This window comes from Helianthus annuus, chromosome 7 (genome assembly GCF_002127325.2).
Source record: "Helianthus annuus cultivar XRQ/B chromosome 7, HanXRQr2.0-SUNRISE, whole genome shotgun sequence".
Taxonomy (NCBI): Eukaryota; Viridiplantae; Streptophyta; class Magnoliopsida; order Asterales; family Asteraceae; genus Helianthus; species Helianthus annuus.
In genome coordinates, this window is record NC_035439.2 from 142,558,249 (window position 1) to 142,577,076 (window position 18,828).

General features: G+C 32.5%; 2 protein-coding genes and 1 long non-coding RNA gene across 4 annotated transcripts; all 3 read right to left on the minus strand.

Moving 5' to 3' along the window:
* Positions 1–1,327: 1,327 nt before the first annotated feature.
* LOC110867077 (receptor-like protein EIX1) lies at positions 1,328–3,553 on the minus strand. The gene has a single exon (XM_022116217.1). The coding sequence runs from the start codon at positions 3,551–3,553 to the stop codon at positions 1,328–1,330; it is 2,226 nt and encodes a 741-aa protein (XP_021971909.1).
* Positions 3,554–7,484: 3,931 nt separating this feature from the next.
* LOC110868947 (protein diaphanous homolog 1) lies at positions 7,485–10,952 on the minus strand. Of its 2 annotated transcripts, none has more exons than XM_022118231.1 (5): positions 10,934–10,952; positions 10,451–10,497; positions 10,276–10,371; positions 8,617–8,754; positions 7,485–8,083 (listed from the first exon to the last, which is right to left on the minus strand). In XM_022118231.1, the coding sequence occupies exons 2-5, from the start codon at positions 10,481–10,483 to the stop codon at positions 7,628–7,630; spliced, it is 723 nt and encodes a 240-aa protein (XP_021973923.1). In that variant the 5' UTR covers positions 10,484–10,497; positions 10,934–10,952; the 3' UTR covers positions 7,485–7,627. The 2 variants fall into 2 exon arrangements, with proteins under 2 accessions (XP_021973923.1, XP_021973922.1); XM_022118230.2 differs by lacking the exon at positions 10,934–10,952 and adding an exon at positions 10,680–10,792.
* Positions 10,953–14,916: 3,964 nt separating this feature from the next.
* On the minus strand, positions 14,917–16,867 carry LOC110867419. Its single transcript, XR_002551586.2, has 3 exons — positions 16,526–16,867; positions 15,447–15,565; positions 14,917–15,231 (listed from the first exon to the last, which is right to left on the minus strand). It is a non-coding gene; the product is annotated as an uncharacterized LOC110867419 (long non-coding RNA).
* Between the last annotated feature and the right edge of the window lie 1,961 nt (positions 16,868–18,828).

An 18,828-nucleotide genomic window follows, 5' to 3' on the forward strand; every position in this document is an offset into this window, starting at 1 on the left:
AATGATACTCTAGTGGTCTCTCAGTCAGTGATCCAAAATTATCGTTTCAAAAAATAATAACAGATGAAAACACCTATTTTTGCAATTTAAAAACAGACTAGTAAGATTTTAATGTATCAAACCGTGCTCTAAAAACTGCCGGTTGCCAACTGCCTTCGAAAATGGAAACCCTTAAATCACATGTTCGGTTTGTGATTCTGATTAGCCCAACATAAGCCCACTAATCTCCCAGCCTAATTCAACTGCTGTGGTTCAATCAAGGCCCAAGATCACTTTGCAGCCCATTTAATTCTTTGTTGAAAGTTGAAACTCATAAGTCATAACCTAGTTTTTATTATTGGCAGAAACAAGTATTAATAATCATACCATTTGTATTTCTGCCATTGGATCATTTTAAAACAAATTCAGAATGATGCATAAATTGACATGAGATTTGATCCATTGGCCATTTATATTTTTTGCACTTCTTTTTATCTCAATTATACAAATTTAGCTAGTTTTCATTTTAAACTTGTGAAATATGAAAATAACCTAAACTGATATAATCCATAAGATAACATATCGATTTGACACTTCAAATTCTTACATAAGATAACATCGCGTTCTTTGAAGTATACTTTATGTCTTATTGATTATCAATTTCGTGTACCCACCAAATATTTTAGTATGAAAGTGAACTCGATTCAAAATGCTATCCAGGGAATTGCGAAATTCCAAAATCTGAAACAAGAAACTTCTAATCGAATGAATCACCCACGGTTCATATTGACTCACTCACTATTCACCATGGTCGCTTGCATGTAGTAAATTCTTTCCGATTTTCCATTGGAAATATTAAAATTTACCCATAAATGCTTGAATTTAATAAAAAAATCTAGTTCAAAATTGTAATTATGGGCACTGAATCAAATTTCACATTTCTACATTTCTTTTAAGGCATACCAATTGCTCGATGAAATGCCTATATGTGTCGTGTTAACGGTTTGAAGAAACCCTAGACAAATAGTGATGCAATGTTTTGGTTCGAATGTAGAGTTGATAAGAAGTTGACTTTGGGTGATGAATCAAATGGGAAGATGAATGTTATAATACTATGTGATGTGTATATATATTCAATAACTAAGTTTTGATTTTAGACGGTTATCCACAGTCATCTTCAATATGTATTTTGTTCATGAAATTAAACTTCTATATATATTAAAATTGTGTACTCCAAATTAAAACACTTTCTAAACAAAATGAAAAATGTAAAGTCAAGACAATAGGAAACCATGGTTTTCAATTCTTATATTTTATGCATAACTAATAGGAAGTAGTTGTACAATGCTCACCTTCTAAACTTTCTTTCAACTTTTCCAAAATGCACAGCCACAATTACATATATCCAATCCGTTATATGACTCAATGAAGCAAAAATGAAGTATCTGCAATGAGGGCTTAAAACTAAAGCACCACAAATTCCCAAAAACCCAACCCAAAATCCAGCACCCATACCTATGTAATTTGATTTCCAAAAATCGTCGTCATCTTCCTCAACATCTTTCTTTTCTACAACGGGTGGAGGACCGCATCTTGGTGAAAGTGGAGGTCCACAAAGTTGAGGGTTACCACTGTAGGATGTATCATTGAAGCTTTGGAGTTGAGTTCCAGTTGGTATTCTTCCCGACAAGTTATTGTTTGAGAGGTCCAGATAACCTAGAGAAGTGATTTCTACCAAACTCGAGGGAATACGTCCAGAGAATTCATTTCTAGACAAGTCAAGAGATTGAATAGATTTCAACTGGCCAATATCTTTCGGGATTTCTCCATGTAGTTTGTTGTTGGAAACATTTAACGAAGCCAAATCATAAAGACTAGTGATCTCATCCGGAAGTTCTCCGGATAAGCTATTTCTTGAGAGATCAATACTCTTTAGTAGTTGCAAACCACTTCTTTCAAATGACCGCTCTTTTCCTTTCCATTTAACCAATGCATTGTCTTGAAAATAGTCCTCCTCAGAAGACATTTTTCCATAACTAAGAACATTACCTGGGGTAAGTAGTGGGATATAAGAGAGATAAAAATGACTAGTCATATCATCGCCAAAGCTTCTTGTAGCCATTGCTGTGAAGTTACCAAAGCAGCTAGGAATACTACCTGACAATTGATTATTAGACAGGTCAAGAACTTGAAGATTATTCAACCAACAAACTTGCGAAGGTAACCTCCCATGGAATCTATTAGATCCTAAAACAAGTACATATAACTCTGAAAGTTTTTCTCCTATCCATTCTGGTATGACGCCAGATAACTTATTTTCCCCAAGATCCAAAAATCTTAGTCTTATGCAGTTGCTCAAGGACACCGGCAGTTCACCAACAAGGGAATTTTTTCTCAAATATAATGCCTCGAGAGTTAACAAATTTCCAAAAGAAGAGGGGATTTCCCCGGAAAATTTATTGTTTGATAAATTAAGAACTTTTATCATCCTTTTGGTTGCCCAACAATCAGGCAGGCTACCTGATAATAAATTGTTGGAGAGGTCAAGAAAACTTAAGAGCCAGTCAATCGCACACACGAAAGAAAGCGTTCCTGAGAACCTATTTCCCGAGAGGTTTAACGCGGCCAGTCTAGAAGGCAATAACGGTACCCTTCCTTCGAAATGGTTGTTACTCAAATCCAATGTAACATATCCAAAATAAGAAGACGAGATATTTGGGAGCATACCTTTTATTTGATTTGAAGAGAGGTTGAGAAATCTAAGATTTGAAACCTGGCTCAAACTGTTTGGTACATTACCGGAAAACTTATTACTAGACAAGTCTAAAAAAGAAAGGGAAGGACACCCTATGAGGTTAGGAATGCTTCCGTTCAAGGAATTGTGACCAACATCAAGATATTCTAGATTTGAAAGTTGATTAATACTATCAGGAATCGACCCGTTAAGGAGGTTTTGTGACAAATCTAGGTGAACTAAAGATGAACAATTCCCTATAGATTGTGGAATGTCACCTTCTAGCTGATTTTTTGAGAGGTCTATATAGGTGAGAAAAGTTAAATTTCCAAAGGAAAAAGGAATAGACCCACTTAAAGAGTTATTGCTAAGATCAAGCTCTAGCAAGTTAGAGAGATTTGCAAACTGATTAGGAATGGGTCCACTAAGATTAGCACTAGCAATATGCAAACTTTGTAACTTGGACAAGGAACCCAAAATGTTTGGTAAAGGGTTGGACTGAAAATTAATACCGCTTAGATTAAGAGATTGTAGTTGGTTTAACACTTGTAACGACGGACTAATTTTACCAGTGAAACCAGTAGAACCGAAAGTAAGATCAAGTTTAATCACATGACCACTTTGGTTATTACAAGTGACACCGGCCCATTTGCAACAATCCACTCGTTCGCTCGCCCAATCACTTAGATTTCCATGCAAATCAATTAGGTTTGCTTTTACGTCTAGTAGAGCTTGCCTCTCCTCCTCAATGCAGGAGCTCGTGTTGGCGTCTTCTTTGAGGCCTAGGCCGTGACGACTCATAAACAAGAAGCATAGCACCAACACAAGAATACGCCTCATATTATCTTTTAAATAACAAAGCTTAAAGAGATCTCGGATATTTTCTACAATGTATGAGGAACAACTTATATATAAGAGATAAATGAGATCTGGGATATTTTCACACCTACTTTCCATAAATGAAATTGGAATTCCACAACCACAAGGAAAATATTGGGAAAAGTTTCAGATACCTGCTTTTGAATAAAAACTCTAGCAATATTTTCCACACGCTATGTAACATCAACATTTAATTTAATATAATAAACAAACAAAATAATGATAATAACAATAACGAGTGTGATTCAGATAATTACAAATAAGTGATAAATATTGGATATTGGAGATCTAATAAATGTTTTTTCTAATTGTATTGACTAATTAACGAATATCTGGATTTAGAGATAATGAAGTAAAGTAAATAAAAAATAATAAGTTTTATAAATAAATTAATATATATATATATATGTAGGTAGAGGATCCTGTACAAAGTAGAACTTTTGTAAAAAGTGTGAGAAATAAATTGGGAATGACAAATGTCATTTATCCTAATTAATTCAAAAGGGTATATTAGTAATTTGACATTCTTATCATTTAATTGATTTCCAAGATAACTGCCAAAAAAAAAAAAAAAAAAAAAAAACAGGCGATGAATTTTTATAGGGATTGATTCGAATTTTGAATTTTTTTTTTTGCAAGATCCAATAAGATTATCATCTACGCATCATTCTTCATCAATTATAAATACATGAAATCACCAGATACCTTCCCTAGTTTACTTTCTGCGCCCTTCTTCGATTTTGGTGTTTTATAGCATTTACAGATGTATAGTGTTTTATCCCCAATCAATAGTGTTATATTCTGTACAGACATCTTAATTTCTTTTCATAGTGTTTTATCCCCAATCAATAGTGTTATATTTTGTACAGACATCTTAATTTTCTGGTTCATAGTGTTTTATTCCCAATCAATAGTGTTATATTATGTACAGACATCTTAATTTTCTGGTTTATAGTGTTTTATCTCCAATCAATAGTGTTATATTCTGTACAGACATCTTGATTTTCTGGTTCATAGTGTTTTATCCTCAATCAATAGTGTTATATTCTGTACAGACATCTTGATTTTTCTGGTTCATAGTGTTATATCTTCATATAGTGTTTTATCAAGGGTTCATAGTGTTATATCTTAATATAATGTAGGATACGGTTACCATTTTTTATTGGGGAAAGTCGCTGATTTTTAGGAGAATAATGGGGGTTTTGGTTGTGTAGGATACGGTTACCATATTTGAAACATTTGAAAAGACACTATTGCCCTTCAATTTTACATAAGGCCCTTCTAATTAAAACACAATTTACATTTTTATACCCTATTGATCTCAACCATTAGATCAAATATCCAATGGTTTAAAATACTTCTTACCCTTCTCACATTTTAAACACTTTTTACCATATCCCTACCCTATATGTGTATATATATTATGAATGAAATAAAAATAAAATGCATAAAAGAAGTAAGAAAAGAAAAATAGAAACGAAAAAGAAAATGAAATAAATTATGTTGTGTTTTTAGACTTGGTCATGAGTCAAGACTACGGGTCCACAAAAGAAGATGACATAGTTGCAAAGTTTCCCTTGACTTAATCAAAAAGAAATTATATCGTAGCATAGTTGTAAAAGTCGTTTGTTGCTCTCTAGTCAAAGTTGAGAATACTATTCGGCGTATACAAAAGGTACTCAGGAAATACTAGGGGTAAGGCGAAGAGTACTCGTGTCTCAGAAGCCTATCTTGTAGCAAGTATTCGAGGAGTACTCGACCTTCGACCTCCAAGACCTTGTTTTAAAACCATATATTCTAGCCATATGAAGTAACCTTTTTTTTAAACGTAACAATAATAATATAATTAATACATCGTTTACGAAAGAAATAAAAATAAAATGCATAAAAGAAGTAAGAAAATAAAAATAGAAACGAAAAGAATATGAAATAAATTATGTTATGTTATGTTATTTGGACTTGGTCAGGAGTCAAGACCACGGGTCCACAAAAGAAGATGACATACACATTATTTTTGAAAGAGACAGTCAAATCCAATAAAAACATTATTTTTGAAAATAAAAATTAACTTCGAAAGATATAGACAGAGTGGTAATTCACACACACATTGCACACAAAAACATATTAATTTACATTTAATGTTTTTGTGAAAGTATAGGGGTAAATTTACCTGATTGATTAATTTACTGTATTTCAATATATTAGTTAATTAAATTAAACTAATAGCTCATTTTCAAATATACATTTTAAAACAAAACCTAACTCGCGTGAATGACTAACTTTAATATATGTAGACAGTGGCGGAGCTTGACCAAAAGTTTCGAGGGGGCGTAAAGTGATGGGACCCAATTCTTTTTTCCTATCCTTATGTTTCGGGTGGGGTTGGGTTGGCTATTCGATTCAAATCGGGTCAAATAATAATAGTTTCACATAAAACAAAGTGTATATCTACCAAACTACCCATCATTTATATACAAAGTTTATAAATATTTAGGATATACAATTTAGGAAAAATAATCAGGGGGGCGATCCTATATAATTTTAAAATTTTCGGACGAAAAATCGAAAATTATACACTTCTAACTGAAATATTGGGGTGGGCGGATGCACCCCCGGGCATCCACAATACTTCGCCCCTGTATGTAGAATAAAGTGTATGATACATGTTGACATGTGTAGAACATTTATAGGATATATGTAGTATAATTAATTAGTCATTGAGAATAATTAACGAGATAAGCGAAAAAACTATTTAATATTTTATAATTATACTAATTTACTCTTTTTCTTCTCACTTAAATTTTCTTCTTTAATGATTGTTCCCCCGATATATTATTAGTTTTAACATTAGGGTTAAAGTCAAACCAGTTTAATAGCATGTGATTTTTAACTAATCCGAGACCCGGTTGTTAAGTCTGATAAGAAATGAAATTAAAAACCATGAGTTTGAGAAAGTGAAAAATATAAATAACACATTAACACCAATGAAACAAAACCGTTTGAGTAATTGAGTAGATGACCAGCTTTCACCGTGTTAAACTATTGATCCGTTAATCTCTTAATCTAATTATTTGGGCTATTTTAGTTTCTTATTGGGCCAAACAATTATCCACTAATTTATGTATTTGCGTCAAGACTTTGTATTTAGCATATGCATGGGCCGGTGCCGGTTGTAACTTATAAACCACAACTCATAGCAAGTTAGCAAATAGCAACCATTTATGTGTCTCGTAGGTTTAAGGAGTCATGCAAAACAGTGTTGTCTATGGCCGTTAAGGATATGAAACGGTTGCAGGAATAGACGCGACGTTTCGTAACTTTTGATTTGGTATTCCAATCGGACAATCTTTTTGTATTTAGTTTGTTCGTTTAGAAATTCAATTCTTGATTCATAGCATTGTTTATACGCATGGTTGTAAAAATCCCGACTAGTTTCCGATTAGTCGCCGATTAATCACTAATCAGAGGTTCACCGATTAATCACTAGGCAGTCAATGGCAGTCCTATTTTGGCCAAATTTCAACCAAGCCTTATAAATTCCTGCCAATAACTTAAAAAGATGGTCAATAAGGGGTTAAAACATGTCTACTGTAAAATTACATATAAAAATCTCAATCCGATTAATCCCTATTAATCCCGATTAATCGTTAGTCAGTACCCCCACCCACCGACCGACTAGTGCCTAGCGATTCTTGCAACACTGTTTATACGTGAACAATGAAACATGTTGGGAGGTAACTACGCCATGAGCGCCGCTATCCAACACATACATAAACACATGTTCGGTCTAGAACTTCAACATGTTCTATGTTCTTTTTCTATCTTCGCACTCTCTTAATATTTGATATGTCATAACAAGAATACAAGATAATTAAGATAAAACAAAATGAAGGATGTATACACCTTCCTATTAGATAATATTTATAATAATATAACCTTAAACATTTTCTAGTCAATTGTGAATGCACTTAAAACTGTTTGATAGGTCAAGATAATATAAATCTAGACTATAGTTTAAAATGACATAAACCATAACTACATATCTTCAGGCCTCAAATCCCACCTTGATCGCCGGCCTCTCAGTCGATTCGTTCTCCCACCGGTCACCTCTTGTGGCTTTTCGGGTTCTGCTGGTGGCGATTTTGGTGGTGAAATCTGTCTGTTAAATGACGATGGTAATATTATAAACCGCACCTCTTCATCATCATCCCCGTCATCACATATCCAACCATAACATGGTTTTCGCCTTCTGGGTTGCACATTTTCACGCGGTGGAAAGCCCTCGGGTAAGAAATAAGGCGGAGGCGGTAAAACCACATCCGAAACTGGCGGTGGAGGTGAGGAAGGCGGCGGTGGAGGTAGCGGTGGAGGCGAGGAAGGTGGTGGTGGGAGAACGGTATGAGTGGCGGAAGAGCATACCGGAATGTCAACAAACTCATTAGTGACCACAATTGCATGATCATCTTTCACTTCTTTGCTTTCCACAATCACCTTAATCACCAAATTAATATTAATATTCTCATATGTATTTTATTTTTGGAGTAAATTACAAAAATCGTACTTTATGTATGTCACTTATTGCAAACTGTGTCCTTTGTCTTTAATAATTACAGAAAACGTACTCGATGTTTGTAAACTCTTGCAAGTTATGTCCTTTAGCCCTAACTCAGTTAATTTTTTGTGGTTAAATCTGACCAAATGAACCCCACATAAGGGTATTTTGGTCATTTTACTCTCATGTGAGGTCCATTGGGTCAAATTTAACCACAAAATACCCTCATGTGAGGTCCATTTGATCAGATTTAACCACAAAAATTAACTGAGTCAGGGCTAAAGGACATAACTTGCAAAGGTTTGCAAACATCGAGTACGTTTTCTGTAATTATTGAAGACAAAGGACACAGTTTGCAATAAGTGACAAACATAAAGAACGATTTTTGTAATTTACTCAATTAAAGTGTGTTATAATCCTTAAAAAAAAAAAAAAAAAAAAAAAAAAAAAAAAAAAAAGCTAATTTTGTTACCGAATTTGATGTCTCTCCAGTAACAACTTCTTGTTGGATTTGTTGGTGGTTGTGTTCAATGTTTGGGTTGGAAATAAGGCATTCCAAAAGCACACTATAAGCATCTGCTTCAATAAACATGTATTCCCCCTCATATTCCTAAATACAACATATAACTATATTAACATATGACACATAATAATATACCGGAAAACTTACAAGTGATAAACGGGTTTTGCGTTGTCATATCTAACTGATTTAATGATTTATAAACGGGTCTTGTTTGAGTTGACCTCTTTAATTAATCGTGTTTGGGTTGACCTGCTTAGCCCATTTAGTTAAAATGGTTGGCTTATCAACTTATTTAATGAAAGTAGTTGAACGTCTAACCCGGCTAAGTTGTTTGACCCTTTTTGGATAAATGGGTTAAACAGTCGTGTTGGGGTTATACGATTTCAGGTTGGACCGTAGAGAGACTCGAGCTCTTACCACTACGGGTCAAACAAAGTCGTGTGACTAGTGTCCTAAGCATGTTAAGATCCTAAAAGAAAAGGTTCAAACCATAGAAGTTTCAAATTTGAACAAGCCTTGGTGCACAAGGGTCGGATCTAGGGCTGCAAAACGAACCAAATGAACGCGAACAGGACTTTGTTCGTGTTCGTTCGTTAAGAAATGTATGTGTTTACGAATTGTTCATGAATACTTAACGAACGAGATTTTATGTTCGTGTTCGTTTGTTAAGGAAATGGACTTGTTCGTGTTCGTTGGTGTTTGTTTGTTAATTTTAGGCGACGAACGAAAACGAACGTTGATGAACACAAATGAGCATAAACTAATGTTCATGAGCACAAATGGAAACAAACGAACACAAACTAGCGTTCTTGAACATATTATATGATACACTGACACTTATTAAATATTTTATTTGTCGGTAATATGAAGTATTTAAATAAAATATAAAAACTAAAAATACTAATGAACTATCGAACACATTACCGAACGTTCACGAACATAGATGAACGAACGCCGCCTTTGTTCATGTTCGTTCATTTAACTAAACGAACGAAATTTCTTTTTTGTGTTCGTTTGTTTAATAAAATAACGAACACATTACCAAACGTTCACGAACATAAATGCACGAACGCCGCCTTTGTTCATGTTCATTCATTTAACTAAACTAACGAAATTTCTTGTTCATGTTCGCTTGTTTAATAAACGAACAAACACAAACGAACATAAACTTCTCACCGAACAATTAACGAACTATTCAACGAGCGTTTGGTTCATTAACAGCCCTAACCGGATCCGTCTCAAAACCGGTTCAACCATGAACCACAAAACAAACATAAACTTGGATTCTTCTGTAACATAAAAATAACCCAACTTGAATACATTTTAACAAAAATATTTACTTAAAAATCAGTTTGATTCTTATACTTACAACTAGATCAAGAAAATTAGAAAAGTCTAAAAATACCAACCGAACCAATACAGTCGGTTCTGACCCGACCCGACCCGACCCGACCCGGTTCAAGTTCAGTTTCAAAAACTTGATGGAAATAAAAAAAAACTAAAAATCAAAATGAAAATAACTTAAAATCATAAAAAGATCTTGAAAATCCCTAAAAAAAGGGTAAAATTTGAAAATCATAAAAAAAGGAAAAACAGAGCCAATAATACCTTAAGAAGCTGGCGCATTTTAGCAGTGACCAGTTCTTCAGTGAACCCAAAAGGCTTCATTGCATCAATGGCTGCATCCATTCGAGAATCACGAGGCTGCAACATCATTCCAAGAAACACAAATGGGTAATCATCGATCATGAGAAAACCCTAAAATAAAAGTTAAAAATGATACCTTTGGTGGTCTTCCTCTTCTTCTTGGTGCCATTTTGTTTCAAGAAACTTTTGGGTTGAATCAAATGCAGAGAGAAAAAGATATTAGCAGACAGAGTAGTGATTTACACTCACATTTTGCACACAAAAACACACACAGTAATAAAAAACTATGGGTTTGTTTGTTTAGGCACATGATGTACGGAACAAGAAAACGAATCGTTTTAGCGTGGGGGAGAATTGATACTTACCTGAAATGGAATGTTTATTTCATCGGAGCATTCATTTCTTTGGCTTCTCCATTTTCATGTTTATAATAAATAAAACAATGTATTTTTTCTACCAATTGGAGGATTTTTTTTTTTATATAATTTATGATTGTTTTATAAATTAAAGAGAATGAAATGATTTTTAACACGGTGTATTTTAAATAAATAAATATATATATATATATATATTATTGTGTGAAAAAGTTATAGTCAAAATTGAAAGTGAAGTAGGTCACCTGAGAAAAAACCATGATACCCTTCATCCCGTAAATTAAAAACGGTATGTGTCACCCTTAAGTTGTCCTCCGCATTTTGTATGCTAAGATTGTCCTTTACATGATCCAACCCCTACTATATATTTGTAAAAATATTAAAAAATAGTTTACATCAATGTTTATGTTCGTTGAGTCAAATTTCATAAGTTGAGTAATTTTTTACCAAGAAAACAATAAATTAAATGAAAATTTTCATTTTGAAAAAAAAATACTAGATTTTTATATAATTAGAGTCTAAGAAAATAAAATATAGTGAAATGTTATTGTATAAGACAATTTTAGCGTACAAAGCGTAGACGATAATCTCGACCGTCGATTTGCAAGATCAGTAGTTGAGATTAAGTGGTCCCTAAATGTTGAATTCACTAGGTATGAGCATTTGGGATTTGGTACTGGTACCGAATTTACCGTACCGAATTTTTTCGCTATCAATTTGGTACCTACTTTTTAGCGTTTTCGGTACCGGTATTTTCGATACGGTACCAATATTTTACCGAAATTTACAGACAAATACCGGAACTGTGTCGTACCGAATGTTTTTGGTACCGGTATCGGTACCCATGTTTGGCAAATTTCGATTCCAGTACTTTTGGTACCGGTACCGAGCTCATCGTTAGAATTCACATGACTAAAAACAAGGAAACAAGTGGAGAAAAGCAAAAAAAAAAAACATATATTTTTTAGTCATAAACTCAACTCCCTCATAATTTTCAAACAACTATAACTTTTCATACGATAATATATATATATATATATATATATATAGTGGAGGGTTCAAATGAGAAGAAATTCTTTGTAAGAAGAAAATTTCAACCAATAGAAATGCTTCATTAGACTTCATTTAATATTTGTACTTAATGTAACTATAAGGGTATATTAGTAAACTTACATACATCATTAATTGGTAGTTTCATCTTTAATAACTAATTATATTAAATTTGTAACTTATTTTTAAGATATATATTTTTCACAAAAATAAAAATTCATTTATAATGTAGAATAAATACGAGGCGTGTAGGATAAATTACGAGTTGTGTAGGATAAATTTCAATACGTGTAGGATAAATTTCGAAATGTGTAGGATAACTTTTGATGTGTGTAGGCAAAAATATTTAGTGTGGAAGATTATAGTCTTAATGACTAATTAATTAGTCAAACATAATAATAAATGAGATGAGAAAAAAACTATTTAGTGTTTTACAATTGTACCCTTTTATTCTTTTTCTTCTCAATAAAATTTTCTTCTCAAATGAACCTTCCCCTATATATATATATATATATATATATATATATATATATATAGGGCAAGGATAAATCGAAAACCCACTCCAGTTGACTAAACCCTGAAAACCCAAGATCTACCATTGATTAAAAAAGATCAACAGCTGTGATCATTTTTGGTGTGAGTCTGATGTTACTTTGTCCTTTTTAGTAAGAGAAAGTACATGCAAGGGCATTATTGGCATCAAGTAAAAATTAGTGTCTTGGGATAAATGTAGTTGCATGTACATTACGGTCATATCCATCAGAAAATAAAAAAGGTCCATGCACCCTACCCTACAGCATTCAAAATTCAAACCCCCAGTACAAAACTAAAATATTCCTCTTCTTTCCATTTTTTATCAAAAAATACACACAAAATTTCCCTCTCCCGTTCAACTGATCTTCGAGAGGAAGTTCGAAGAATTTATCTGCATGTTCCTCCACAAGAAAAACACACAAGCTTTAGCAACAACCTTCGTGGGGATTAATCTACAATTTCTGGTACGTCGACTTAAGTAGTTAATTTTTTCTTTCTTTTTGTTGTTTTTGGAGATCTGTTGGGATTTATTTCTACCATATGCAAAATCCGTTTTTGATTGTTTATTTTACACCATACAGTGACGATATCGCATTTGATAGTATCTCACAACTGAAAAGATGTATCAGCCTTTTTTGGTATCATTTTTATTTGTTGTTGTTTTAAAGGTGCTAAAAAGAAAGGGTTTTATGTGGTTTTGACAATGCTACAAGAAAGTTTTTAGGGTTTTAACATTTCTACAAGATATTTTGTTAAAAATTTGGGTTGGAAATTACAAAATTATAGTTTTTGACAAAAAAAAAAATAGGGTATGGAAATTACAAAAAAAATGTAGTTTTTACTAAGTTGTTGATGTGTGGATTAACAAAAAATTTAAAATAAAAAAAAAAGTGTGATATGGTTCTAACCTTGTTATGTATTTTAAGTGTAACGCCCATGTGTATAATGTAAAAAATGTAAAATGAAACTTTTGTTATAACCTATTTCTTGTTATAACCATGTCAATGTAGGAGATTGAAGATAGGCAAGAGAACAACAGGGATGAACTACAAAAGGAAAAAGGCAAAAATCCAACAAAATCACAAAAAGTGTCATCTTTATCAACTAACTATTTTTTGTACATTTTTTCATTTCTTCAAAAACAAAAAATGTGTTGTTACATTTTTTGCTATGTACTGTAACATGTATTCGCTTAAGAAAAAAACAACGTAACAACTGTCATTCGGATAAATTTGTAACTTTTTTAGCGCAAATTTTGTTACACCAAAAAAGCGTATCGTGACATGCTTTATTTTTATTTTTATTTTTTTTGCACAAGACTTGTTACAAAAAAAATTGAAGATATATTATGTTACAAGTAAACGAATGGGAAAACATAGCAACTCAAGGGGAGTAGTCGGATAAAATTCTTAGTATTTTGAGTGATCATAATAATGTCATTATTTCTTGTTTTAGTTTTTATTATGATATACATATGTAATGTATCATAATTATGGGGGGCATGATATATGTAAAATTAATGCTCATAAACTATTGTCTTGTTAAATTTGTTACTTTTTTATAAATAGCTAATGCAACAATTGGCAAGTGGCGGGGTTTATATAACATATGAAAAAATAATTTGTTTTGTAATTAACACTTTTTATTTATTATATACTGGGTAAATGGTTGTATGATGTTTTAAAAGTCTTTGTGTACTTTAACAAGAAACAAAAGATACCCATTTTTCTATTAAAAATGTGATTGAAAAAGATAAACTAATAAAGACTGATGTGACTATATGGAAGTACACTGTACTAGTCAACTTTTGCTAATTTCTCTCTCTTACTCATTTTCCCATACTCTCTCTCTCTCTCTCTCGTTTTAAACTTCTTTTCAAAGATAAATGTACCAGCATAAAATAATACATAGAAATGTTATACACAAAAACATAACATAAAACATGTAAACGTTACATAAACATGTGGTTTTGACAAATGCGACAAGAAAGTTTTTAAGGTTTTAAAATTTCTACAAAATATTTTGTTGAAAAAAATTGATGTGACTTTTATTCATAAGGGTTTTGATTTGATAAAACAAAAAATAAATTAAACTTTTTAATTAAGCTGTGGATTTCTCAATACACCGACCAATGTAAAAACAAAGGGGCGTTTATTTAGGCTTTGATTCCCCACCACGTACACATTTGGGCTTTGAATAAACAAAAAACTTTCAATACACCGACTAATGTAAAAACAAAATCATGTCGTTATTATATGATTTAAAAAAAAGATGATATCTTAAAAAAAGCTTACATGAGTTACACACTTTAGGAAAAAATAATAAATAAAAAAGAGTCACGTGATCAAATCTAAAAAAAACATACAACATTGTCGGGGAAAAAAGGATATTCAAGCAACCTTCAACAAAAGCACATGATCAAACACACATAGAGCAAAAATGTACAAAAATCTCAGTGAAAAAAAAATGTAACTCGGATACAGCAAAAATGTACAAAAATCAGAGGCAAAAAAAAATGTAACATGGTAAAAACAAAACCAAAAAAATCAATAACATATAAAATTCTCAGATTCAACACAGCAAAAGTCTACATAAATCTGAGGGGAAAAAATGTAACATGGTAAAAACAAAACCAAAAAATCCATAACATAGAAAATTCTCAGATTCAACCAAACATCAACAAGTACATACTACAAATGTCATTAACATACTAAGAAGGATAATCCAACTAAGTACCACCTATTTCTTAATCACAACAAACAATGCTAACAAGTAAGCTGCCAATCACTAACGCTAATATCAGTAACCATATAACCCTCTTCTTCTTCCGAATTTCTTGCTCACGGGTAAACAGTTCAGCTTGCAGGTTGTTGATGTTCCTCAAAAGACCTGGTATGATCCTAGTTGACCGTAAGCACATCGGTGGGTCGACCCAACCAATGAAAGAGCAGTTGCTAGGCTACATTAAAATAATGTGGATAAAACACGATTAGAACATACATTTACTTATTAAAATCAGGGTTCAATCATCATAACAATAAACAAGAAAGTAACTTAGATTTTAATCCAATACATAAGAACTTAAATCAAATTGTTTCCATTTGTTCATATCTGAAAACGAATTTTACACAAAAAAAAAAATACAGAAATCGGTAATAAAAAACAACATCGAACCGTTATATGGAATATCATCTTCAACATCGAACATCTTCAACCGGATCTGGAGCATCTTTTGGATCTGGTAGCATCTTGGAACTGGATCCTCTTTTTGGATTTCAGATCATCTTTTAGATCTGGAACAATAAGACCCACTTTTTACATGAGCAAAAAATGCAACATGCAATTACAAAAATGCTTCAGATCTTAACCAGTTGTTAAACATCGACCCTGTAATCTGAAACATCGAACCGTCATATGAACCTCACCATGCTTCACGTCACTATAAAAAAATCAACAGTGGCGGACCCAAGAAATTTTTCTAGGCTGCGGAAAATTATTAAGAGTTTTAGACCCCTAACGATATATAATATTTTTTCGGTTCGTAGCGAATCGGGTCGGGTCGGGTCAAATTCAAAAAAGATAATAAAACTAAAATTCATATAATTTGGACAATCCATAGTTCCTTTCGTTCTCACAACTCATATTCATTTTATCTAATCCTTATATATATAAACGCATATTGCTAAGCTAGCCTAATAAAAATTTAAATAAGTGTAAAATAATAAGTGTGGTAAAACAAAAAAAATTATTTTATTATTATTAAGTATTTCATATTAACTGATAAAAAAACCGAAGACAGATACGGATTCATCCAGAATTGCATATTAAGTATTTCATATGAACCCGTATCGGTTCAGATGAAAATAAAAAAACAACATAACACAATTAATAAATATGTTTCAGTGTTATAAAGAAAAACAAAAATAAAAATTGAAGATGGTGCAACTAGTTTTTGAAGATAAAGAGGTGCACGTCTCACCAATTATTTGGAACAACACTTTTTAGTGGACCTGTTAAATTACAGAAATGCCCCTATTTAACTAAAAAGATCATCTTCTCCAAAATATTGTTCCATGTCTCACAGCAATCGGAAAACTTTTCCGGTGAACACATTTTTGACCAACTTTCTTTATTTCTGTTAAAAACACTAGATCTGAGGCCAATTTAAGAAAGGAAAAAACTAGGATAAAAAAACATCATCTCCAAAAATAAATCGAGACCTGAAAATGGAAACGAGAATTCAAGTAACTAACCATGGACCACCACCGCCAAGTAGCTACTAAGTGGTTTTCCGGCAGGAGGAACCACCGTCACCTCCACCACTTGAACCAGATCTGAATCTGATGTTGTATGGAACACCCGTTCGATCTTCTGATCTTTCTCCTATCTTCACTGCCTCTCTCACCGATCCTCATTGCCTCTCTCTCTCTCTCCGATCTTCTCTCTCTTACCATCTATCTCTCTGGATTTTTGGGAGGTAAAATATGTTCTTCATTTGAGAAATGCTTCAAAAAAGTAAAATATGGATTTGTTCTTCATTTGAGAAATGTAATAAGAAGGAGAGAAGGTAAAACATGTAATAAGAAGGAAAGAAGGTAAAACATGGATCTGTTCTTCAATTTAAGAAATACTTTCAAAAAAGAAAAAATAGGAGAGAGAAAGTGATATGTTCTTCATTTGAGAAATGGTTCAAAATGTCAATACAATAGTGACAGAAAGTGAATTGAAAGTGTTGTCTGCCATGTCTTAACACTTCTGTACCCTCTAATGTAAAAAGACTCATTTACCCTTCTTAACATTTGGTGTGCATATGACGTGGTTCGATCCTAACCACACATATAGGTTTCCAGGGTTTAGTCAACTGGAGTGGGTTTTCTCCTTATAATTGGCCTATATATATATATATATATATATATATATATATATATATATAGGGGATCGCTAAAATGAAAACCACCTCTAGTTGTAAGAACCATGGGAACCACTTTCTGGCCCTTAAATCAACTAAATGGATGGATGTGATTAAAAGTAGTTAATATTAATATTAAAAGCTTTTTGTCTTATTATATCTTTAATATTATAATCCAAAAGGGTATTTAAGTAAAATCACTCTATTTTGTCTTTTTATATATATTAATTTTAAATTACCTTTTTTGTCCTATTCATTAATTAGTTTTTTGACTTAATTATTTTTTATTTATAAACAGATTTTTTTTTGTAAAACAATTTTTTGAAATCAAATTTTTATTATAATTTTTTTAATTTTTACGTCCCGTTTTTACGCGCAATTTTTTACGTCCCGTTTTTACGCGCCGTTTTAGCGTCCCCTTTTTACGCGCCGTTTATACGGCCCGTTTTAAGCACCGTTTTTTTACGCCCCGTTTTTTCACGCCGTTTTACGACCGGGGTTTTACGTGCGGTTTTTATTCTCGGTTTTACGCACCGTTTTCTAGTGCGCCGTGTTTTACGTCCCGTTTTTACGCGCCGTTTTTTTGCCCCGTTTTTTACGTCCCGTTTTACACGCTGTTTTTTTACGCCCCCGTTTTTTACGTGTGTTTTTTTACGCCCCGTTTTTTCACGCCGTTTTTGCGACCGTGTTTTTTAACGCGTTATTTTTTACGTTTTACGTTTTACGTTAAACTATTTACGTTAAACTTTTTACGTTTTACGTTTTTCGTTAAAAAATTTACGTTTTACGTTAAAAAGTTTACGTTTTACGTTTTTATGTTTTTACGTTTTACGTCAAACTTTTACGTTTTACGTTAAAAAAATTACGTTTTACGTTAAAAACTTTACGTTTTTACATTAAAAAGTTTACGTTTTTACGTTAAAAAGTTTACGTTCTACATTAAAAAGTTTACGTTCTACGTTAAAAAATTTACGTTTTACGTTAAAAAATTTACGTTTTACGTTTTACGTTAAAAAGTTTACGTTAACGTTTTACGTTAAACTTTTTACGTTTTACGTTATAAACTTTACGTTTTTACATTAAAAAGTTTACGTTTTTACGTAAAAATTTCACGTTTTACTTTAAAAAGTTTACGAATCATGTCGAGCTCGGTCGCGTAACTAACTAAAATCTAAAACTATATAACTATAAATTTTCGTGCCGTTAAATGTTACCGGGTCTTTGAGACGACTGTTTTGGCTGCCATTGCCCGAGTTTGTCTCGAGTGTTTACCGAGTTGACCGAACCCGTTTTGTGGTGAGTTGCCCCGAACCGAAACTTGAACCGAGTGAGTTAAACCTGAACCAACAGTTTTACTACAACAATTTATCACCAACTTTCATTGAAAACGATCTCCTGATTACATGTTTTACTACAACAGCAATGTCTTATTCCCCTTTTTAAATCATATAAACAACATCCTAAATTCAACAATTAGCAGATCAACAACTCGATTCAAAATTACAAGAACTTAAAACAAACATAGGCAGACACAACTGACCAAGCATTACAAATCGCAGTTTTATCAAAACAATTAATCAAACACCCACATATATTCTCCTCAGTCAAAATCGCAAGGAATGTAGGAATCAGAGGTGAACATACTTG

Coding starts and splice junctions, on each gene's coding strand:
- LOC110867077 (XM_022116217.1), bottom strand. CDS start 3,553: ATGAGGCGTATTCTTGTGTTGGTGCTATGCTTCTTGTTTATGAGTCGT.
- LOC110868947 (XM_022118231.1), bottom strand. CDS start 10,483: ATGGCACCAAGAAGAAGAGGAAGACCACCAAAG. Junction 10,372..10,450: donor GAAGAGGAAGACCACCAAAG/GTATCATTTTTA, acceptor ATGATGTTGCAG/CCTCGTGATTCTCGAATGGA. Junction 8,755..10,275: donor AAATGCGCCAGCTTCTTAAG/GTATTATTGGCT, acceptor TGTTGTATTTAG/GAATATGAGGGGGAATACAT.